The sequence below is a fragment of the Filicampus tigris genome, chromosome 5, assembly GCF_054856515.1.
Source record: "Filicampus tigris isolate MCC_2025a chromosome 5, RoL_Ftig_1.0, whole genome shotgun sequence".
Lineage (NCBI taxonomy): Eukaryota > Metazoa > Chordata > Actinopteri > Syngnathiformes > Syngnathidae > Filicampus > Filicampus tigris.
Window position 1 is genome coordinate 27481625 of NC_141221.1, and position 24627 is coordinate 27506251.

The 24627-nt window shown below is 38.5% G+C and overlaps 2 protein-coding genes and 1 long non-coding RNA gene across 5 annotated transcripts in view; 1 reads left to right on the plus strand and 2 right to left on the minus strand.

The window, feature by feature from the left end:
* fkbp15b (FKBP prolyl isomerase family member 15b) overlaps nt 1-6958 on the minus strand; it is a 60077-nt gene extending 53119 nt beyond the window's left edge. The window contains exon 1 of one of the 2 annotated variants that reach the window (XM_086030073.1): nt 6773-6958. In XM_086030073.1, the coding sequence (XP_085886199.1) occupies nt 6773-6822 (50 nt within the window). In that variant the 5' untranslated portion in view covers nt 6823-6958. The remainder of the gene's footprint in view (nt 1-6772) is intronic. The other variant, XM_086030075.1, reaches the window with a different exon arrangement.
* On the plus strand, nt 2267-16932 carry LOC147147987 (uncharacterized). 2 transcript variants are annotated; one of them, XR_015086735.1, is made up of 3 exons: nt 2267-2817; nt 8835-8911; nt 16444-16932. It is a non-coding gene; the product is annotated as an uncharacterized LOC147147987 (long non-coding RNA). The 2 variants fall into 2 exon arrangements; XR_015086734.1 differs by lacking the exon at nt 2267-2817 and adding an exon at nt 7076-7345.
* fgf17 (fibroblast growth factor 17) lies at nt 16090-23910 on the minus strand. The gene is made up of 5 exons (XM_086030077.1): nt 23328-23910; nt 23185-23221; nt 22801-22978; nt 21779-21885; nt 16090-16693 (listed from the first exon to the last, which is right to left on the minus strand). The coding sequence occupies exons 1-5, from the start codon at nt 23357-23359 to the stop codon at nt 16385-16387; spliced, it is 663 nt and encodes a 220-aa protein (XP_085886203.1). The 5' UTR covers nt 23360-23910; the 3' UTR covers nt 16090-16384.
* Between the last annotated feature and the right edge of the window lie 717 nt (nt 23911-24627).

Below are 24627 nucleotides of genomic sequence, written 5' to 3' on the forward strand. Positions count from 1 at the left end.
GACAGGTAGATGGTAGATGGACAGGTATGTCTATGCAGCGTCCTCGTCATTCGCCCCTCGGGCCATGAGGTGTTTTATGTGAATTAGAAACGAGGAGAAGAAAAAAAGGAGAAAATCATTTTTTTTCTGTCCATACAAACAAAGGTATGATAGAAAAGTATGAAAGGGGGATGCGTTTGGTTGATCTCGCCAAAGAATATGACCGTAATGTACCGACAGTTGCCACGTTATTAAATCAGCAAAAAACACTTCTGAGAGAGAACATGAACCAAAGAGGGCAAAAAGCGATGAGGACAGCAATTAAAAGGTAAACGACCATCATTTTTATTCTTTACTCTATTCTTTGTTTTTTTACATTATGCACAACTCTCATTTATTGCGCAATAATCTAATTGTAACATGTAATTGTTACATGTTTTGATGCATTTTTATGCTTTATAAAACATTTATGTCTGAATATTGGGGGGCTTGCAACGTATTAGGGCATTTACATGGAAAACGCGTCTCTACTTACAAAATTTTCTACTTAAGAAATTTCTTCCAGAACCAATTAATTTCGTAAGTAGAGGTACCACTGCACTTGAGCGGGCCGCCAAAGTAAACAGACGGCTGCCCAAGAAGTTTAAAGGGACACTTGGGTGAGCTGAACATTGGCACTTATATAATAAGTTTGCATGTAAAAATGACATTAGTACTAAAATGCCCACCTCAAAAGACTCTGTAGTGATTTAAGGTCTTTTTTTGTGATTAGGTTTACGCCAAATTTCCCCGCCGCAAAAAGGGGCGTGGCTTATGTTTACGCCAAATTTCCCCGCCGCAAAAAGGGGCGTGGCTTATGTTATGTTTTCGGTCTTAGCGGTCTACGTCACGCGAGGAAGGCATGCTTGGTAATATTGCTCGCTTCGTCAGTTCTGTTGTCTAAAACGGTGACCTATCGCCACCAAAATGCAAATGCACATCACTACTCCACTTCGACCTGTGAAAGTATAAAAGTGTTCTGACAATAATTTGGATTTATTGACATAAAACGTGATCTCATCATGATCACCTCCACAAAATCAAAAATACCGTGGTGATTGCTCCTCCACTTTCACAAACTGAAGCGGACAAGAGCATGAATGCGCACACGAACCCCGACTGGTTATATTTCGGACATTTAGCGATGCTGAACCCGTGTCTCAGGAGGGAGAGGGACAGCGGCTTGCAGCAGCAGGCAGATTGGAGCCCCCCGCTTCCCTCCCCGGCAAAAGGTAGGATTTGGACGGCTAATAGCAGCAACTAGCTTCAGGCGGTTAAAACAAAAGGCGTTAGCACAACAACATTAACTCCTTACTGTCCGCCCAGCATGTGGAAGTGAAGGTGAGCCTGTGTCTTCATGTCGCCTCGCAAGCAGTCGCGTGCGGTGTCCCTGCTTGCTTGCTTGCAGCCGCGACCTGCCTGAGTGAAGCGGCGTGAGAGTGACGAAAGCCCTCATCGAACAGCGAACAAAAGGTTTCGGCGAGGCTGACTGCACAGACCAGTGTGGCCGCATTGGAACGTGCCATTTCGGCTGTCATCTTCCAAATTGGACGGCGCGTTCCAAGTCGAAAAACTGGGTCCATTCCTCATCCAAATAAATGTGCACGCCTACTCATTCCCACTTCAGTCTCTGTAAATATCCTGACTGGTGTTTAATGCCTCGCCCGTTCTAACCATGATCAGCAAAGAAGCAGTGTTTTTTTTTTGTTTTTTGTTTTTTTTAAGCAAAGAGCAGTGTGGGCTCGTCCCAGCCTAAATCTATGTAGCTCTGCTGACTTCCACATTTCCTCATTCTCATATAAATCAGCCACGGAGAGGTTAATCCTTTTGATATGGTGAAGTGGGCATTAGTAGAGATGTCCACATAAATTTTGGTGCCAATTGATCGCAGTTTTTGGACGTCAACAGCAATAAAATTACAATGATTTCCAATGGAGAGTTTGGAATCGGTTCCTCCCGTGACTGCGGCCGAACAGGAATAGAACGCCGCGGCCATTCTCCTCATTAACAAGGGTCGTTATTCATGTAGTTACTTATTTACTAATTTCTCCAAAATGAATGGATAAAAGAGAAAATGGCAACTCTTTTCACTTTCCTGATGAAAAAATATATCAAATGTACTTGTTAGTGAATACATGGCCATCCCGGCCCCACCGTCCCTTTAAGAGAATTTAATAAAAATATTTTTAAAAAACAAAAAAATCCCCCCTCCAAGAAAACAAACCAAAAAAAAAAAACGGGTAGCGACCGCATGTAACATTAATTCGCCGTCACTCAAGCCGGGTTTATACCTCTGCGGCGCGTAGAAAAAATGTGACGAGGCCAATTCGTCGCTCTCGCGGAGCGCTCCACACAGACGCAGCCGCTTTGCTGCGCACCTCTCCAAAATCACGAGCGTGCGGTTGAGTTGGATATTTTTTTTCTTTCCATTGGAGCATGGTCGAGAAGCCGAGCAATTGAGAGAAGTGTGACAGTCGGCGAGGTTCCAAGCTAGCGAGTACCTCCAATTGGCGAACGACGTGAGGAGTTGCCATCTACCAAAGCAAAATGAACACGCTTCGAACAGCGAATGCGCGTTCTCAGCCTGGCGCCCTGCTGAGAGACGATCACGAGTTAGCAAGCTAAGCTACCTCACACCACGGAGACGAGAGGACACCCGTAGCCATTCGCGATGTGTCGCAGTCTGCAGGGGCAGGCTGTGAGCATCAGTTGGACTGGGCAGCGTCTTCCGAATCCACCGTCATCGCAGCAGTCAGCCACCCTCTACAAAGGAGCTTCTCCCCTACGTTCAACAAGCAGGTACACTCGCTCACTCGCTGGTGGAGGAAAAGTTTCTCCGCCTTTTCTACAATAACCGCGGCAACGTTGGCCAGAACATTTATTACTAATCTGGGCGCCCAACTACATTTTGGTTTAGAATAATTATTTAAGTCATAAGCAATTCTTTATTATTAACACATTATTGTTTCAAGTGTAATAAATTCTAATGAAGTGTTGATTTGGTTCCCTCTCGCTCTCTCTACACCACAGTTGAATTTAGTTTATGTGGTTTGAGTAATTTGGTAGTCAATTAAGTAGTTAAGGCATCCGCCAAACCCGAAGGTGAAATTCGCATACAGTCCTCTAAACTCCAGCACACCGGTAGTTTTAATTTGTAGCTTTGGGGTACAACCGTTTGCTGTCAAATAATATTCAGCTATTCAACTGAACAAGACACCCTCTCCATTCAAATTTCTGTCAAAACTGCAAAATCTCAACTATATACCATGTTTGAATGGTCTTAATAGGCCAACTTAAACCATACTTAGGATAAGTCGATCGCCCCATACTTTTCATGATTATTTTTGTCACGTTCCATGAAGAGGTTGTGTTAGCCATTCTGCTAAATGGTCATTCAAATTCTGTCCCCAGACTCTGTGCACTTTGTGCTTTGGGATTGTGGATTAACATCTCAAACGACATGGTGTTACATGTTTTAAGGCTTAGTATGTTTGTTTTTCTCTGTCCCCATCCAGTTTTTTTGTCTTACGATCTAATGACAGCCTTATTTTTTATAATATTATCATTTTTTTATTTGAATACAAAATAAGTGCAAAAAATGTGGTGTCACTGAATAATGTGGCAACAATTTTTACTCTGAAAATTCACAAGAATGCACGATATGAAGCGTAAAATAACAACAACAAAAATTTGCCCCACCCCCGCCGGCGTCCACCCACCCTAGTAAATTTCAAATCTGTGGGAAACACTGTGGATTGATGAGATCCTTCGTTGAAAAAAGACCCCCTCACGTGTGTCGTGGGGTAAGTCTCCGTTTCATTTTAATATGCACTTTAGATGCTGTTAGTTGGACCATTGTTTTATTTCCTGCATCACTCAAGGCTTTAAACCAGAAAGAAGGCGTTTTGTCAAGGCATTGTAGCCAAAACGAAGATGTGTTGTATTGCATTGTATTGGGCAGGTGTGTTTACTGGTGTGACATTTGAAAGGCTGGGGGTACGATAGGGCCTTCACTTGAGCGCGGACTTTGAAGTAAGGTCGCCTACTTGGATTTTATACTCTTAATCAATTCAAGCGTCAAATTACAGATTTAATGTATTTTTTAGGTAGTAATGTGTGGACGTGGGTGTGCAATAAGGTATTACAGGAAGCCCTCAGATTACGACATACACGACCTATGACGTTTCGATTTTACAACACCTGTGCCTCTCCCTCGTCTCTTTTGTCACCAGCACCATAGTGACATTAAATTAGGGATGTTCCGATCAGGGTTTTATGACACCGATACCGATCTTGCATGAGTGAGATTGGCCGATACTGATTCCGAACACATTGAATATCTGTATATTTTTCCAATTATTTATGGTGACTGCTATTATGCAATGTTATCTGAAAAAAAAAACAGCCATATTATTGCCGTAATTTTGACAAAAAATCTATATATATTTTCAAAAGCATGAAAAAATACAAAACCGTTGCTGGCACAATCCAACAATTACTCAGTCACAAAGATAACTGAAAAACTTAAATTTACCAGCTTTTAGCAACACAGTTTTTAACAGATCAAAACAATCAGCAGTCTTAACAGACTTCATTATGCAAAAAGTCAAATAAATAACATGCCACCTAAACATTGCATGGTTCAGAATATAATCAAAGTAGAAAAAACTGCATGCAGGATGGTCTCTCATGGATGCGGGTGATCAGATTTTTTGATCGGCAATAAAAGGCTTTGATCAAATATTCCGATCAGGTAAATTTTCACAAAAATCGACCGATCATGAACGGAGCCCGATCGATTAGAGCATCCCTAGTTTACATGCAGTAAATATTAAAGTCAAAATTCAGATTTCTGAAACATTTTGAATATCCATCCATTATCGATACCGCTTATCCTCACAAGGGTCGCGGGGCATTTTGAATATACCGTTTACATGATTGAGCGGCATTTGAATAACCCACTGTGTACGGCGACACATGGCGTCATTACTCAAATGGACGTCATTTCCGCCTGTTACTTTCAACGGTCAATAAAGCACTAAATATTCATGTCACTCACCACAGGAAGGAAGCAACCGGTTTCCTCCTTGCTCCAAAAGTGTGCTTTTGTGCTGTAGCGCAGAGCTTGTTTACCTCTGCTTGTGTATTTGTGGTGGGTTGCGCGCCAAACAACACACTTCTGCATACAAGCACTTCCTGTCCTACAAAGACCAGTATCCCTTGCGGTTGACCATGCGCACAGTGTCTCGTTCTTCGGAGGTTAATGTTAAAAAGTGTTTGCGGCTCCCAGGGCTTTCTTTTCCGTGGAAACCGGGTCAAAATGGCTCTTTGAGTGTGACAGGTGGCCGACCCCTGGGCTAAAGCCAGGAGTGATGCAATAAAAAATAAAATAAAATGAAACAGAGACTTACCTCTGTGACACACAATCGAGTGTCCTTCTATAACGAAGCATCACATCGATCGACATTAAAAAAAACAAGCCAATTTAATTAATTAAAAAAGCAAACTTTACTATTTTCACTCGTTACTGTGCAAAAAACACAAACAAAAACAAAACACCCAGATGGTAAATAGAAACACCAGCACTATTGCCACACCTCTGTAATACTCTGTATTTTTGTATTTGCAATTTTCATTGCTTTAAATTGGTGAAAATTGCGTAAAGATTACAGAAAAAATAGGGACGGACTTAAACTTTTTTCTAATTTATCCTCTATTTCATGCTGCACGAAATCGTGCGAGTCCATGAGGAGAAAGTGGGGCGACAAAATGTGCTTAACTGTTTTTTGTTGTTGTTGTTTTTTATGTAGCTGACCTCCAAAACATGATTGACAAGGGAGGGGGCGTCATTCTGAAAGGGAGCAGGATGGGAGTGAATCTTTTTCACCGAAAGCATAAAAGGACAGGATTTTTTTTTTTTCCAGGACTCGATTTTTTCCTGTGGGAGTGGGATGGTACAGGAGTGAAAACTGTCACGCAGTAGTTGGCAGCTCTGGAGTTTACTTTCAATCAAACCAAAACAAAAATAATTATATACGCTGTATGTTAATTTGAAATACAACGCATATTTTGTTTTCAAAACATCACCCGCTTATTGCTACTAGTCAATGGCAAACCCCATTGATGGGCTAGCAAAAATGAACATTATAAATTACAGGTTACCATATGGAAGTAAATCTGTGCCATCAGAGTTTGAATTCGAATTTCTAACACTGATTTCTTTTATTACCAGTACCACACTGCCCCTAAGAGGCCAAGGTGTGAGGTGTGCAGAGCAGGAACAGCAGATATTTGTTTTTATTGTTTGGTATTGCTAATAATTTAACACATTATTATTTGACTTCTGAATAATTTATTTTCTGGTTGTGCCTTTAAGTTATTGTACACTTAAAAGTGAGCTTTGGTAGTTGAAGAAATACAATAAATAAATAATGAAATCAACTAAAAAATATATATTTACCATAATTTCAACAAAAACCTAAATAATCATGATTGGGGTTTTTTTCCACAACCGGATAATGTCACATTTAAATCAGATATCATCAGAATCACATTAACATCACTATGAAAAACTACTAAAGTTCGAGGTCATGCTTCTGTTATTTCATTTCGCAGCAACAACGATCAACCACTTGATTGTTTGAATCTTAGAACGCTTATATTCTGTACCTATCGACTTACACTTGCTAATGTTATTGTAGTTAACGCATATGCTAACAGATTCATTATCGTGGAGACGAGAGGCATAACTTACCCGCCTGTGGGTGACAAAAAATCTCCATCTTCGTCGTCTCCACCGAACATTTTACCAGTTAAAAGCCAAGACGTATAAAATAAGACAAGTGCGTTAGTTTTTACATAGCAACTTGTATAACTTCTGACTTCTTCCTGGTTGTGTGTTGTCAGCTGACTTTCCACCTGATTCCCTTTTGTGAGGTTTGCACCATAGCTAGCCATAGAACACGAGATGGCGCATGCGTGCTGTGAACCAATGGGAAGTAATGTCGTCACCAAGCGGCCATCTTGGGACAGGGCTGCTCGATCACTCAAAAAAAGGTTGCTCGATCAATCATGAAACACAGACTTTTAAGCAACTGTAGATTGCTAAACTCTACTAATTCTCAAGCGATTTTCAAACAGCTTGGCTTGTGGGAGGCCTTATGAAAAAGTAATATATAAGAAGTATACTTTATAAAGTATACTTGAGTATAAGTATATAAGTGTACTTTGAACTATGTACTAAGTATACTAATTGAATACTTTTTTATACTAATTCGGAACAAGTTATGTTATGTTGTTAAGTATACTCATCAAGTGTACTACAAGTGTAAGTATTCATTTATATACTACTAGTATACAAGTCGTATGCTTCTAGTCCACACTTTAGTTTACCGGTTTTTACTTGAAGTGTACTACAAGTACACTAATTTATACACTAGTAGTATAGAAGTCATATTCTTCTAATCCACAGTTGAGTTTACCGATTTATACTTGAAGTATACTGCAAGTGCACTCATTTATATACTACTAGTATACAAGTCGTATAATTCTAGTTAACACTTTAGTTTACAGGTTCATACTTTAAGTATACCAAAAGGACACTCATTTATGCACCATTATACTTGTACAGTACATTTTAAGATAGCTAACTATGCATTTCCTAATATATAATAAAAGTAAAAAGAAAAGGAAAAGAAAAAAGTAATGATATCAAATATTTCTTTATTGAGAAAGGGTAGTTCAGGATTTCAGTTGTTTCAATTTTCCCATGTATTTGTTTCGCATAACTAATATTACATTTTTTTTCTAATTATCTTCCTCACATCTTGCATTGTGGATCAGGAAACTTCACCTGAGTATGTGCTGTGTGGGTGAGAAAAAACATGTGAAATAAAACATTACTCAAATGTTAGTTTTCAGTCACCACTCACAATTAACAAGACATGAAGTGTTTTCTATACACTTCTGAATTTAACTTAAGAACATTAAGCAATAAATGCTACAGGGGAACTGGATAAAATTAGCTACTTGAAGAGGTAGTGGACACTACATAGTATCAGAAATCATTGTGGTTCATTTACAACTCTCATAAAATGCATTCACCAAGTATACCATCAAGTTTTGAGTGTTGAATCTAGACAACGAAACTCCGTGATTTGTTTTGGGTAACTTTGTTGATCCTCCGAAGTCATGCAAGAAATCTTGCCAACCTCCACAGCTCTATCTTTAAAATAATAAATGGCAAACGCCATGGTCTTATTTTAATGCTTGTAAAAAAAAACGAGATGACACCTAGCAAATTATCCGTTCGTATGTTTGAACCTAGATCGTTTTTTTCTTAAAGCTTTGGCACCAAGTTTTAAATTGGCTACTCTCGCCGCCCATTGGTTACTTGGTTGTAACCAATGTTGTTAATCTACTGCACACTTAAGAATAATTAAAACCAATTAATTTGATATTTAAAAGTGCATTAGGTAGATACATATGGACTAAGATCGCTGTCAAAAAGGCATGTCCGTGATTTAAAGATTCATATCCGTAATCGTAATAATTTGTGAGTACAAATCAAAATTGTGAGGGTTTGACTTCTCTTCTTGTGAGTACGAATAAAAACTGTGAGTGCCATTGTTTTGTGAATACAACACTCGCTTCTATGACTACGATTCTTCACTATGCACGAATTGGCAGTTTAGGACGGATCACTTTTTTGAGGACGAATCTGCACAACATGCAAATTAGGATGACGTTACGCAGAACACAGGCAGGTCTGAAGGGGAGCTAATCGATCTGCGATTCCTCTCCCCGCACATGCGCAGAGAAGAAAACAAAGGTGGCAAACGCGAGCGGATCGGACGGTGCTTCCAGCGGCTCAGGAGACGCGTCTTCACAGCAGGTAAAGTCACCAACGTGTATATCCAATTTCTTAATATGTATTTCATAATGTCGTTCTGTCTCAAATAATAGCTTTGGACTCAGGCTTATGGCGATAGATTGCAATCTAATGCGTTTCACTGTTAGCATTAGTACTTGGCTAATGTAGCTCTGTTTTCAACGTGTCTATGTACCCACAATTTATCACGTCGACAAAAATTTATTGTATACTGTTAATAGCTTTTGGTAATTTGTTTGCTCCGTTTTTATTGATTAAGTATTCTCACAGAACTAAAAAAAACAAAACAAGTAGTGTTTAATGCAAAAGAACAAATGTTGCGCATAATTTCTTGTATAGTGAAGACATATCACAAAGGGCTATTTTGTTATTCTAAAAATTAGTTTAAACTGAAATGTAGTGACACAAGTGAGGTTTACCCGCTTTAACATCTTACTGAGTGTTGTTGTCGTCCTTACATGTTTTTTGGTACAAATATTACATATTCATAAGTACAGTATACCGTGTTTGTAGACACTGAGATAGTGTGTGTTGTGTATATTTCTTATGAGTTGGTAGTGTAATATCAATCAATCAATCAATCACATTTTATTTATATAGCACTTTTCATACATAAAAATGCAACTCAAAGTGCTTTAAAACATTCAAAGCAAAACATAGAATTATCTTCAATCAAAAGAAAAGATAAATTATTTAAAAGTTGTTGAAAGCCAAACTAAAAAGGTGTGTCTTGAGCTTCCTCTTAAAAATATCAACAGTCTCTGCAGACCTGACATCCTCTGGCAGGCTATTCCAAAGGTGAGGACCAAAATGGCTGAATGCAGCCTCGCCATGCATTTTGGTCCTCACCCTTGGAATAAATAAAAGGCCGGCGCCAGAGGACCTCAGGATCCGCGAGGGCTGGTATGATAAAAGCAAATCAGATAAACAAGATGGCCCAAGACCATTAACACATTTATAAACTAATAAAAGTACTTTAAAATCGATCCTGAAACACACAGGGAGCCAATGCAGCAATTTCAAAACTGGCGTAATGTGCTCCCGCCCTCTGGTTCTCGTCAGCACCCGAGCGGCTGAATTCTGCAGTAGTTGCAGTGGTGAAATGCTCTTTTTCGGGAGGCCAGAGAGCAGGGCATTACAGTAATCTAAACGACAGGAAATAAAGGCATGCATCAGCACTTCCGTGTTAGCCTGAGAGAGAAACGGGCGGACTCTGGCGATATTCTTAAGGTGATAAAAACCAATCTTGGTTACATTTTTAATATGAGGAATAAAACTGAGCTCAGAGTCAAAAATGACGCCAAGGTTCTTCACACAGTGTGAGGGATTAAAAATGTGTAGTTTTGGTAAAAGCTTCTCTCTCTGACCTTCGGGACCGATAACTAAAACCTCAGTCTTGTCCTCATTGAGCTGTAGGAAATTATCTGCCATCCATGACTTGATATCTAAAATGCAATTTAAAAGGGTATCAATGGGTCCTGTGTCATCAGGAGACACGGCAATATACAGCTGCGTGTCATCAGCATAGCTGTGAAAGCTGATGCCGTGTCCCCTGATGACATCCCCGAGGGGAAGCATATAAAGATTAAAAAGTAAGGGGCCTAAAATCGAACCTTGAGGAACCCCACATTTAATTTCATGAGTTTTAGAGGAACAAGTATCCATACTTACAAAGAAATATCGGTCTGTGAGATAGGAATAAAACCAGTCAAAAACAGTACCAGAGATGCCCACTAGATTTTTAAGTCTATTTAATAAAATTTGGTGATCTACTGTATCAAAAGCAGCGCTTAGATCCAGTAGCACCAAGACTGTGAGTTTTCTCACGTCTGCAGTGCACCTAATATCATTTAAGATCCTTAAAAGAGCAGTCTCCGTACTGTGGTTCATCCTAAAACCAGATTGATATTTCTCCAAAATATTATTTGTATTTAAAAAATGATTCAACTGGATGAAAACCAGTTTTTCTAAAATCTTACTTAAAAACGGTAAGTTGGATACGGGTCTGTAGTTATTAAAAACGCTCGGGTCAGAACCGCTCTTCTTCAGAAGGGGCTTCACCACCGCCGTTTTAAAGGCAGCGGGGAAGACGCCTGTCTGAAGAGAGCAATTGACTATATTTAAAATTTGTTCTTCAAAAAATCCATAAAACGTCTTAAAAAGAAATGTGGGAATTGGATCCAAAAGGCAGGTTGTTGGGTTTACCTGGGAGAAAACTCGAACAAGTGTCCTTGCATCAACCAGGGCAAAACTTTCCAGTGTTTCCTCATGTAAATATGATTGTCCGGGTTTATTAAAACTTGTGTTTTGACGGGCTAAAAGACTGGATCTTATGTCATCGATTTTACTTCTGAAGTGGTCTGCAAAGTCCTATATCTTTGGATATTAATAAATTTGCACACACGTCAGCTTCATCGGAGTTGGCTTTAATGCAGGTGACTTAACATTAAAACAGGGCCGACTGGGAGTTCACTCTACGTCTCCTCGGTAACTCTGGCATATCCAAACCACGAGCAGCCTTTATTGGTACCTAGTTGTAGAACAGTTGAGTCTCTATATAACATCTAGTATGCATAATAAGAGCAAATTATGAATCCGCCCCATGGAGCAAACTTGTGATTGTGTATTCCTAGAAAAATATATGAAATGTCACTGTGTGTTTTATATGCATCAAGTTATAGTTTGTCAGTACACTGAAAAAAAACGTTGAATTTACTCAATTATTTTGACAAGTGGTTGCATGATTATGGTCATTAACAATGACCTCTTTTTCTTTTGTAAGTTTCTTCATTCTGAGCAAATCAGCCCAGCTGCAGAACTTTGTAAACCACCCCCGAAGTCCACTGCAGTATCATCAGAACCTCTATCTGTTCAGCATACCCCATTACGTTTTCTCCGGAAATTATTTTAATATTTTAATCATATTTAAATTCATTTTAATAGATCCACTGTAAATGTCCTAGATGTAACGATTTACTCCAGCCCAGATTCAAGTGTCAAATAGGGCTGTCACAAACGATTATTTTGCTAGTCGACTATTCACCAACAGGAGTTGCGATTAGTTGATTAATCGGATCATATGTAAATTGCGGCATAATCGCACCAGCAAGCTGCTGCTCTTATATGACTATCAGTAGCTTACAGCTAGATCTCTTTAAGGTATCGTACAAAAGAATAAAGACAAGATAATAGTACATTCAACTTGTACTAAACTGTGCAGGTTGTACCAGCATTCCTAACTTGTTTTTAGTGGAGTACCAGTAATTGAAATTGAATTGTGGCCGTAAATATTTTATTGCTGAATGTTTAGTGCATTTTAAAATGGAACTAAAAAACAATACACTATGCTGAGTTGCACTAATACTATGAAACTACCTATAAATACTATAGTAAATACCGGATTTGTAAACACATTTCACCCTTCCTTGGTACCAATAATTTTTGAGAGAAAAATTTGCGCCAAATAATTTAAGAGCGGCTATAGTTAACATGGTTTTGCGATTCGATTCTAATCTCTTTTATTTATTAATTTTTTACATTGATGCATATTTTATGCAGGTTAAATTGATTTTGGATGAACCGTTACATCCCTAGAAAATGTATCAAACAATATGGAAATTCTTCATGTGTGGTGTCAGAAATCAGATGTCAACTGATTGAAACTGATGTGCACAAATACAATTTCACACACAAAAAGTATTGCCTGTTCATCGTGTCCAATGATACTGAATAATAACTGTTGTGCCTACCTACAAATAATATACTCAGTGAAATATCCATCCATCCATTATCTATACCGCTTCTCCTCACAAGGGTCACGGGGCGTGCTGGAGCCCATCCCAGCTGTCTTCGGGCAGTAGGCGGGGGACACCCTGAATTGGTTGCCAGCCAATCGCAGGGCACACAAAGACAAACATCCGCACAATCGCACCAAGGGGCAATTTAGAGAGTCCAATCAACTTACCATGCATGTTTTTGGAATGTGGGAGGAAACCGGAGTACCCGGAGAACTCAGTGAAATAATTTATGTCTATTATACTCTGATGTGTTGCATAATTATGCAATTTAGTACTCATGATTTTGTCAAGTATTTTAATTTCTATGTTGTCATTTTCTCGTGGCTCTGTTTCAATCTCCACGTCGTCATTGACATCGTCCCCCAAGTCAGGCGGTCCATCTGAGGGCATGTGTTCATCGTCGATCTCGATTGTCATCAGTGTTTGCCTCCATCTCCAACACTGCTGTTTTTTCAGCCATCTCCGTCTGGATCTCAGCCGTCACCAGTGACTTGCAGTTACACTTCAAGTCAGCATGCAGGGTCAGAGTTGCGACCGTTACCAAAGAGATCCTCCTGGACATGACTGGCTACATTTCTGAAAATATAATTCCATAAAAATATTTATCAGGCAAAGTATACTGTTTGAGATGATGGTAACTTTGATATGTAATCAAAATAAATTATTCAACTGAATGATAACATCGATAAATGTGGCTCTGAATTAAAAATGTATATTGTTAGCTGCATATCATCGCTGCCATGTGAAAAACACTTATCTCCATGTTTTTCAATTTTATTATTTTTACGTGAATAGTGTTTCCGCTTTACAGACATCGCATTAACATGAAAATTAAAAAAATAATAAAAAATTGGACATAAGTGTTTTTCACAGGACAAAGATGACGATATGCCATATGTTGAAAAGAAAACGAATTAGTGTTACCCTCGTCTTTTTGATCGAATCAATACTGCTACTGTTCTTCAGGCATGACATGAGCCATCTTGTTGCTACTACTATAAAAGACAAAAATTAATTGCATTGAAACTAATATTTTCAATTAAAATGTACACAACTTTGTTGGCTTGTGCCTTGTACCTTCAAAATAAATATCCTGACAGTCAATAATATTTTAGCAGTACAGCATTGTAAACTGGGATTTTTGGGGAGTGTAACTCAAAATCCATTAAATACTTGGTTAATGCGTACTGATACATAATGATTTGCGCTTTTTGTTCATATACAATCAATAATTTGTTAGAATATAAAATACAATACAATTTTATAAAATATTTAAAACCTCACTACCCTTTCGTGTCACTACATTTCTATTAAAGATAGCTCAAGACAATCGGATTCAGTGACATGTCTACAAAGTAGAAACAAATTATGGGACATTTTGCTTACGTTTTTTTTTTTTACATGAACACACTATAATGTCCTTGTTTTTTGGAGTTCTGTTAGACTACTTAAATTAATAAAATGGAGCGCCCAATTTAGCAAGAGCTATTAACAGTATCCATACAATACATTTTTGTCGACGTGATAAATTGTGGGTACATAGACACGTTGTAAACAGAGCTACATTAGCCAAGTACTAATGCTAACAGTGAAAACGCATCATTAGATTGCAATCCATCGCCGTAAACCTGAGTCCAAAGCTATTATTTGAGACAGAACGACGTTATGAAATAGATATTAATAAATTGGATATACACGTTATTGACGTTACCTGCTGCGAAGATGCGTTTCCTGAGCCGCTGGAAGCGCCGTCCGATCCGCTCGCGTTCGCCATTTTTGTTTTCTTCTCTACGCATGCGCGCGGAGAGGAATCACGGATCGATTAGCTCCCCTTCGGACCTGCCTGTGTTCTGCGTGACGTCATACTAATTTGCATGTTGTGCAGATTCGTCCTCTAAAAAGTTATTGGTCGTAAACTGGCAATTCGTGCGTAGTTAAGATTTGTAGTCGTAGAAGCGAGAGTTGTATTCACAAAACAATGGCACTCAGTTTTTATTCGTACTCACAAGAAAAGAAGTCAAACCCTCACAATTTTGATTCGTAGTCTCAAAAAAAGAAATCCATCCATCCATGCATTATCGATACCGCTTATCCTCACAAGGGTCGCAGGGCGTGCTGGAGCCTATCCCAGCTGTCTTCGGGCAGTAGGCAGGGGACACCCTGAATTGGTTGCCAGCCAATCGCAGGGCACACAGAGACAAACATCTGCACTCACAATCACACTTACCTATCCTTACCAATCAAAGATGATTTGTTCCACTCCACCACTAGTGTTTTTTATTTTTCCTTTATTATTATTTTTTTTTACCACTAGTGTATACAGGTACGCAAATGTGTGTTGTGACGCAAATGACGGTACGCATCTGGTAAATGCTAAATGGGCTGTCACTATATATAAATATATACTGTATATACTGTACACGGCTCAGATTCAGAAAACAGGTCAGCCGTGATTGGTCGTTGTGAGCAGTTGTGATGTCATTTTCAGTCGATAGAAGACAAAATTGCCGCCCCCAGAGATGGGTAAAAACGAGTGCATTTTGCTGCTTAACATATTCCACAAACGCAAAATTAATCAGAATGCTGTGTTTCAACTAGTGGGCCTGCCGCGAACATATTCTTGAAAAAAATGTTTGGATTGACTTCCAATTCAATTTATGTCAACATAGAAATGACATTTCCCATTTGTTTTGAATTAGATGAATATTTTGTTTTGACTATAACAACATTTGGGCGGCACGGTGGTCGACTGGTTAGCTAGTCCGCCTCACAGTTCAGAGGTCGTGGGTTCGATCCCGGCCCCGGCTTCTCTGTGTGGAGTTTGCAATGTTCTCCCCGTGCCTGTGTGGCTTTTCTCCGGGTACTCTGGTTTCCTCCCACATTCCAAAAACATGCGTGGTTAGTTGATTGGACACTCTAAATTGCCCCTAGGTGTGATTGTGAGTGCGGATGTTTGTCTGTGTGTGCCCTGCGATTGGCTGGCAACCAATTCAGGGTGTCCCCCGCCTACTGCCCGAAGACAGCTGGGATAGGCTCCAGCACGCCCCGCAATCCTTGTGACGATAAGCGGTATGGATAATGAATGAATGTATATAACAAAATTTGTGACCTGATTGACCTCGATAAATGGATCTTTGACTGACTGAAAAACATGTTTGTGGCCCTTTAGGATTTGTTTTTAAGTACCTCTGATATGCATGCAACATCATCCATCGTGACCAACAGAAAAAAAACAGACCTTAAAATACAAATACAATGGCACTATCAACACAAATCTTGTACACTGAACTGAATTATAATAAAATTACAACTTTGTCAGTAGTACATATCAAAAAATTTTAATGCAAACATGTGAAGATGTGTGTTTGTCACTGATAGGATTTGGGGTTTTTTTTGCACAGAAAGAACACCAGATACATGAGACCAAGTCTTCCAACTTCCTCTTTTCATTAGACATCAGAGTGCATTTTGTCTCTATTTGAGGAACAGTGCAACAACAATGAAAACAATCTCCAGCAAAGACATTCCAGAGAATTGAATAGATATCTACTCTGCTTCAATCAACTACTGTATTTACAAATGATCATTTTTTTCAAGACATACTAATCACATTTTACATAAACTGTACAAAATAAATTCACAGTTTTTTTGTTTTTCGAATATAATGCCTGTCGCCATTTTACTCTTTTTTTGCTGCAGAAGTACCTGATTTTGATTTGTTGTTCCTTTTTCCTCTAGGTGTGGCTGGAAATCGAATGAACTCAAAATGTTTGCTTTTGTCTGCATTGGGAAAGGGAGGTGAACCCGTGTGCAGCCGTTTGATAAAATGGACTTCTCTCTGGTTCTCTCTGGTCTTGGAGGCATTGATGGGCCTCCCTTTTCTTGTGAATGCAACAAACCAGCTCTCATACTTGGCATTCTGAAAAGCTGTGTAATTGTTCTCCAGTACAATCTCTGTGAAGATACAGTCCCTGCTACAACCACTGGGCTGCGTGAAGAAGAGAGAGAGAGAGAGAGATTAAAATACAATACAATACAATTTCATTTATATAGCACATTTCAGAACAGCTAGAGCTGCAACAAAGCACTTTGCAAACAATATAATAAATAATAATAATAAACAATATGCAAATGGTTCGGTCATAATACCAGAGCACGTTATCACTAAGTGGCATTTAGATATCGCTGGCGTTTTCTAAATATCCAAATAAAAATATATTCAAATTCGGTTAATTTCATTTTTTCTCACAAAATCAACAATTGGTCAGTCTACATGTGTGTGTGCTATATTCACAAATTATTGACCAATCTAAACTTTTGAAAATGGATTCGACTTTTTGACGATGCAATGTTAATGGTCGTGGGTTCGATCCCGGCTCCGGCCTCCCTGTGTGGAGTTTGCATGTTCTCCCCGTGCCTGCGTGGGTTTTCTCCGGGCACTCCGGTTTCCTCCCACATTCCAAAAACATGCATGGTAAGTTGATTGGATACTCTAAATTGCCCCTAGGTGTGATTGTGAGTGCGGATGTTTGTCTCTGTGTGCCCTGCGATTGGCTGGCAACCAGTTCAGGGTGTCCCCCGCCTACTGCCCAAAGACAGCTGGGATAGGCTCCAGCACGCCCCGCGACCCTTGTGAGGAGAAGCGGTACAGATAATGGATGGATGGATGTTAATGGTTGAACATGCTGTTTTGTTGTTGTTTGGTCTCTTTAAAGAGCAAGTAAAGTAAAAAAAAAAACATTTCCAATAATATGTTCTATGCGGCCCCTACTAGTCTAAACATGGTATTCTGATTAATATTGCGTTAGTGGAATCTCAGGCATACACAGGCATATATATGATGTGCTAATAATTGGCCCTCCATGGCTGAACGGACAGCCATATAATATAGCCTTTGCACCGTCACAAACAACGTGTATGTATATATGTATGTATATACTGTATACATACCTCATTTTTTCATAGTTAACTTATAGTTAATCACACATTTTATTTATTGTAAAAAAATCCCTTTCTATCCCACTATTGTCTTGAATTTTAATACCCTTAACATGAATAAGAGGATTGATTTTCTTATGCAAATACTGTACTTGATTAAAGGTCAAGTCAACCCAAACATATTTTTTTCAAGAATATGTTCTATGCAAGCCCACTAGTTGAAACAAGACATTCTGATAAAGATTGAGTTTGTGGAATAAGAGTTAATCCACTCGTATTTAGCCATCACTGGGAGCGGCCATTTCGTCACGTCTGTCGACTGAAAATGACATCACAACTGCGCAGGGCTCGACCAATCACAGCTGACCTCTTTTCTGAAACTGAGCCATGATTGGTCGTTATTTGACAGAAGTGCTAAAATGGCCGACCCCTTTGCTGCTTGACTCATATTCCATAAAAACAATACTAATCAGAATGCCTTGTTTCAACTAGGGGGCCTGCATAGAACATATTCTTGAAAAAAAAATGTTTGGATTGACTTCCCCTTCAATTGAAAAAACAAGCATTGGATTCAACTCGTCAGCACTTTCAAACACACACTCATATACACCCACACACACACATATATATATATATATATATATATATATATATATATATATATATATATATATATATATATATATATATATATATATATATGTATGCACATATTTTTTTTTCATGCGGTACTTGCAATGAGTACCAGGAGATTGTCTTTGGTACACACTAGTGGTCCAACGGATCACAAGTCACGGTTCGGCTCAGTCATGGATTTTGAGTCATGGATCGGATCATTTTTTATATGAGCAAAAAAAAAAAAGCTAAATAGCACTTTGTCTTAATTTATTTTATAAAACGCTTTTGCCCATAAAAAAAAAAAAAAATAAATAAAAAAAAAAAAAAAAAACTCCTAATGTCTAATATGGCCGTTTAGGATTTAAGAACACAATTTAACGCAATTTTGTAAGTGTTACAGTATATACATTTCAAGGTATTCTACCAGACATTTTGAGCTGAATGTTTTCTTACAATTATCAGGCAAACGTGTTGTTACAAATTAAATGAAGACAAAGTTTTATTTTTATAAAAAAAAAAATCATAATGAAAATGACTTGAAGTGCAATTTAAGACACCTTTCTTAAAACATGGACAGCACATTACAAAGTAATCTAGGGCCACAATACAGAAAAAGAAGTTAAAAAAAAAAAAAAAAGCAGGCCATTAAGGAGCAGCTGTTGAACTATCCACTAACGCCGGAGACTTGTGCCGTATCATACAATGACAGCGTAATTAACCAGCGGTTTGTTTGTGTCCTAAATTACAGACTGAAAATGATTTCGAGACTGCGTTGTGTTGGTGTTAGTAGCAAGCGTACTTAAAACTGCCAAATACGTCGAAAATGGAAGTCAAGTTACGCCACCACACGGGCCAACTTCAAATATAAAAATTCACTAAGGCTATTGCATTGGCATTAATGACTCAATGTATTATTTGGTAAGCTTTATTTTGAAGTTAGTGATCTTGAGGGTATTCAACTTCCTCTACTGAATGCGGATGAATCACGTTGCCTTATTGTGAACCCGCAGTTTTTTTTCACCAACCATTGTGCGGATCGTGCTCATCCTGAACCAATGCTTGATCCTTACCAATCAAAGATGATTCGTTCCACTCCACCACTAGTGTTTTTTATTTTTCCTTTATTATTATTTTTTTTACCACTAGTGTATACAGGTACGCAAATGTGTTTTGTGACGCAAATGACGGTACGCATCAGTGATTTCTGTTGCGCATGCGTACCTGCGTACCAGTTATGTGCACCCCTGTACATATAATTATATATATATATATATATATATATATATATATATATATATATATATATATATATATATATATATATATATATATATATATATATATATATATATATATATATATATATATATATATATATATATAATTATATATATGGTAAATGCTAAATGGGCTGTCACTATATATATATAAATATATACTGTATATACTGTACACGGCTCAGATTCAGAAAACAGGTCAGCCGTGATTGGTCGTTGTGAGCAGTTGTGATGTCATTTTCAGTCGACAGAAGACAAAATGGCCGCCCCCAGAGATGGCTAAAAAAGAGTGTGCATTTTGCTGCTTAATTTATATTCCACAAACGCAAAATTAATCTGAATGCCGTGTTTCAACTAGTGGGCCTGTTGGGAACATATTCTTGAAAAAAATATGTTTGGGTTGACTTCCGCTTCAATTTGACAATTATTCAAATGTCACAATTGAAAAGTGCATAGACTGTTCCAATAACTGTTTCTGATACATAGGAGTGCAATAACTAAAACTCAATCACAACACTCAATTTTAAGGATCTCAAATGTTCCAAAATTATGTTTTAGAATGTGCAAAACATAACATAAGATATCGAAAGTATCGTGATACTTCATCAATGCATCGATATGTGGTATCGGCATAAAAAGTATCACGATACATTACAATACGATATTTTTTCCCAGCCCTAATACAAATATATAGTTTGTGTTATTGTGTTTTCATAAATGTACAGAATGCTGTATACATTTTCTTTTTATGCACTTTACAGTAGTGTATGGAAGTTACTTTATGTGTGTGAATGAAAATGGTAACAAAAATGTCCTAGGGAGTATGAGTGTAGTGTGTGTGAAATAATTTTCTTCAGGTTTATACATGTTTTACAGATGTCGGAGAGTCGTAGAGATGATGCTGGGCAGTGGCCTGCCAGGTGCAGTATAAGGCTGGAGCGAACAGCTGGTTTCGATGCCATTGAATTTTTTTATTTTATTTTTTTGTCAACGGGGGGCGTTTTTACTGTTGCAGCTACCACTGCACTCTGGTTTGAGAGCACAGAGCACTGACCTCCGCCTTTGCTGCTCAGCACCCTATTAGAAGGTGTTTACTCCAGAGGACAGCGTGCTAAAGGTAACACCTTTTCACGCGCCTCAGCTTTGTTTATGAGCACATTTTGTGAGGTTCCTCTTTTTCCATTGGTGACTTATGTCTTGATAATCTGATGATTAGTTGATCATGCGGAGTTATTCCCACCAGCAGGCACTATATATATTCATTTGCACATTTGTTTAAGGGCGTGGAGAGAGAGAAGTCTGGTACGCCAACATTTCCATATTGATTGAGATGTACGGCAGGAATGCCTTTGGCTTCATGAAGAGATGCATCTGGATTCTTTTGTGCGTGCGACATTTTATAGATTTGGCCGTGCGTCGTATCTCGTCATTTTGACTTGCAGTGCTTACACAATGCAAAAGGGATGATGCATTGAGGGGCCACTAACTATTTAAATGGGAAAGGAATTTAGTTTTGACATATGATGTATGGGTAAACTGTTTTGGGAGCGATATGAGCTTTTGCAGGTGATCCATGGTGTTGTGCTGATCCATCCAGGTTATTTTGGCGAAAGCACTAAGTTAATGCAAATGAGGCAAAGCAATTGAGAAGGATCTTTGCAATTTTGGTGGCATTGACACTTTATGTGAGTATGTATGTGTGTATGTGAACAGTTTTGGGAGATATATGAGCTTTTGCTAGTGAGCTGTAATGTTGCACAGAACTGTATGAGTGTTTGGCCAAAGGATCTTATAGTTTTAAGAATGTCATTCTGTTTGAAGAAATGAGCCAAACCAATGGAGAAAAACTAATAAGAATGCCGCGTTTAGACTTGTGGGGGCGCATAGGACATATTATTATAAATGTTTTTTTTTACTTGAATTCCACTTTAAAAGTGATGATTTTGCAGGAACAGGGATTCTACCCAATGTCAGTGATCTATAAAATGTTCTACAAAAATACTACTACACTGAGATAGCTATCTGGCTAGCTAGCTATCTAGCTAGATAGATGGTTATCTAGCTAGATAGATGGTTATCTAGCTAGATAGCTAGATAGATAGTTATCTAGCTAGATAGATAGATAGACAGATAGATAGATAGATAGATAGATAGATAGATAGATAGATAGATAGATAGATAGATAGATAGATAGATAGATAGATAGATAGAATATGCTAGTACGTGTACTTATAGAGTACCTTTCCAACAAGTTTTCCCTTCCGGTTCATGCAGAGGTACCGTCCACTTTCTGCACCTTTTATCCTCACACGGCTGCCAAATGCATCAGTCTCAACAAAGAGACGAGCTGCGAGAAAATATATAGCACATATTAGTTTTGATGTACAAACTTGACAAATCTCATGTACAATTCAGATCGACAGAATCTATCAGATTTGGATGAATGACTTGTTCTTCAATTTAAGGTGCAGGCACTAGTGGCACATCCTTGTGGTGTGGATTGAAACAATATGACCTTGGATATATGAATCACAATCTGTTGGGAAGCCCAAGATTTTCAGTGGGAGCAAACATATAAATTTAGTCCAAATCATACGGTAGAGTCCTGTCTTTCCTCTGTGGGTAAACCATTTGATTAACCAAATGATATAATAGAAAGGACGCATGTAGAATTTACAGTACATTCTCAATGCAATTTAACTTGCTGCAAATTTGGCATTTGTGAATTACAACAACATTGTGTATTGGGGCCGTCGAAACAAATGACTTTGCCTATCAGCCACTAATTTGCCAGACGATGACTTCATGGACACAGCGAATAGGTTGTATTAACAAGCAGCGGGGGTTGGGTTTTTACAGGGTGGCTGCAAGAGAACCCTGGCTGTGCTTAAGGACAAAGCCTGCCCAGCAGGGGTCTTAAATGTAATTGATCTCTAGTTTTTATTTGATAAACTATTCCAATTTCTCAACCATTCATTAATTGATATTTGTGAGCTCTCCATAGTCAATGTCAAGTCATTAACCAACAATACTGTCAAGTCATAATATTGCCTGTTAGCTTCCAAAATTATAGACGGGATGTTTTTGCTGTAATTATACAGCATATTACACATGTAATACAAAATTGTAAAAATACACTTTCAAACTTATGAATTAATGTTTTTGAGTTAAGAATGTTATGCTGTATGCTTCTGTAGGTTTCGACATGTCAATAAATGGACCGACAGAGTAAAGTGAGTAAGTGAGATACAGTGGCTCTTACCATAGACATTTCCATCCTCAGCTGTGGCGGTGACCCTTTTGCCCTGAATCTGGACGTGTTTTGCACTGGTGCGGCTGTAGAGCTGGTAAATCCTGACCTGTCTGCGGCTGACCTGGTCAGTCACTGCGCCCTGTGTCCTCACGTACTGGTTAAAATTAGGAGATGGGTGATTCTCCCCCTTGTTTTTTTGCAAAGGGAAAAATAAAATCTGTAATGTTTTCTTTCTAATTTGGGATTTAGCCAACGCCCGAGGTCATTGCTGTTGTGTTAATATACAGTATATGTGAAATGGAACCATATAATTGATTAAATGAAATGTTGTTTGTTTGCACGCTTCATAACATCAAAAACAGAGTAACGGAAGACAGGTTTCTAGATTCTTACCTCAGCATAGCTCCAAAGCATGAAAAACTGAAATGATCTGCAGAATATATATTTAAAAAAAAGATAGTTACTGAAAACAAATACATTTTCTGGCAGCCAAGGCTAAGTTCAAAGTCTTACAATCAGGTTTAAAGTAGACTTACATGTAAATACAACGCTGGTTTATTCTATACATTCTCCCTCCTGTTGAAGCCAATCAAGAAGTGGATTCTTGAGGAAGGTGTATGTCGGAAATTTAACACAGTAAAGCAATCACAGTATCGCATATGCACTCCACACCACTGGAGTCTCTGGTATCGGAACTGTGATTTCCCCTCACATGTGTCAAAAATCTGATCCAGTTGATGGAGTGGTGGCGTCCTCTTCCAAAAATCCATGTAACTCCTCAAAGGTCCAGCCAGCTACTGTACATCCAGTATGGTCCGAGTTAGGTCACATTTCACTCAAGTGTCAAATAAAATAAAAGTGATCCCAGTTGAGAACTGTGTGGATAAATTCCATGCGTTGAAAGGCTTCAACTCTCCGCAGGATTTGGCTTTCTTCCTGCTTATAAGTTGAAAGGCAAAGTCCTGTCCTGAAAACTTTCTATTGTGGGTGGTCAGAAAAATCACATTCTCCCAAGATGAAAATGTGTAAATAAAAGTTAACAGTTGCTTTAATTATACATTAATTTCCTCAATTACAAGCGCAAACTGTCCCTCCCTGCTTTCACGAGCATTTCTGTTGCATTGTATTTAAAAGTGAGTAGACATGGGTGTGGCAAGCGGACTCCTCCTCCTCCTACCACCGCACTTCCCTTTCATCTTATGTTAACTGGCCACACTTCCAGTTCACATTAAAACAAATCATGTAGACAAAAGGCCTGTTTCATCCTTGCATAATATGCAATCAACATCCCAGGATGAATAGGATATAGTTTTTCCCCTGCCCAGAGGCAAAAGTGAGCTGATGAGACAATCATAATTGCTATATTTTTTTGATCCATGAAGGCAAATTGAGAAGAAGAAATATAGACGACCACATGCACACTAACACCTAGTGGTAAATACATCTGCAGAGAGGTTCTGGGTTTGAATCTCAGCTCAGGCCCTCCTGTGTGGAGTGTTAAATACCAAGCAAGATAAATCTAACCAACATAACAGAAAAAAATGCCAGTCCAAGCAGGACCTTGTCTAACTTAAAATAACAGTCCATCCACTTTCTATCTTGCTTACCCTATTCAGGGACACAGAGAGCTGAAGCCTATCCCAGTAGACTTTGGGCCAAAGGCAGATTACACCCTTAATTGGTCGCCACTCAATCACAGGGCAAGTACAGGGAAAGACAACCATTTATGCTCAAAATCACTGTTTGGGAACCACGCACCCTGCACCAAAGTAAGGCAAGTGCACCATTACACCATGAATGGCTACTACCAAATATAATGTTATCAATTTATGTGCA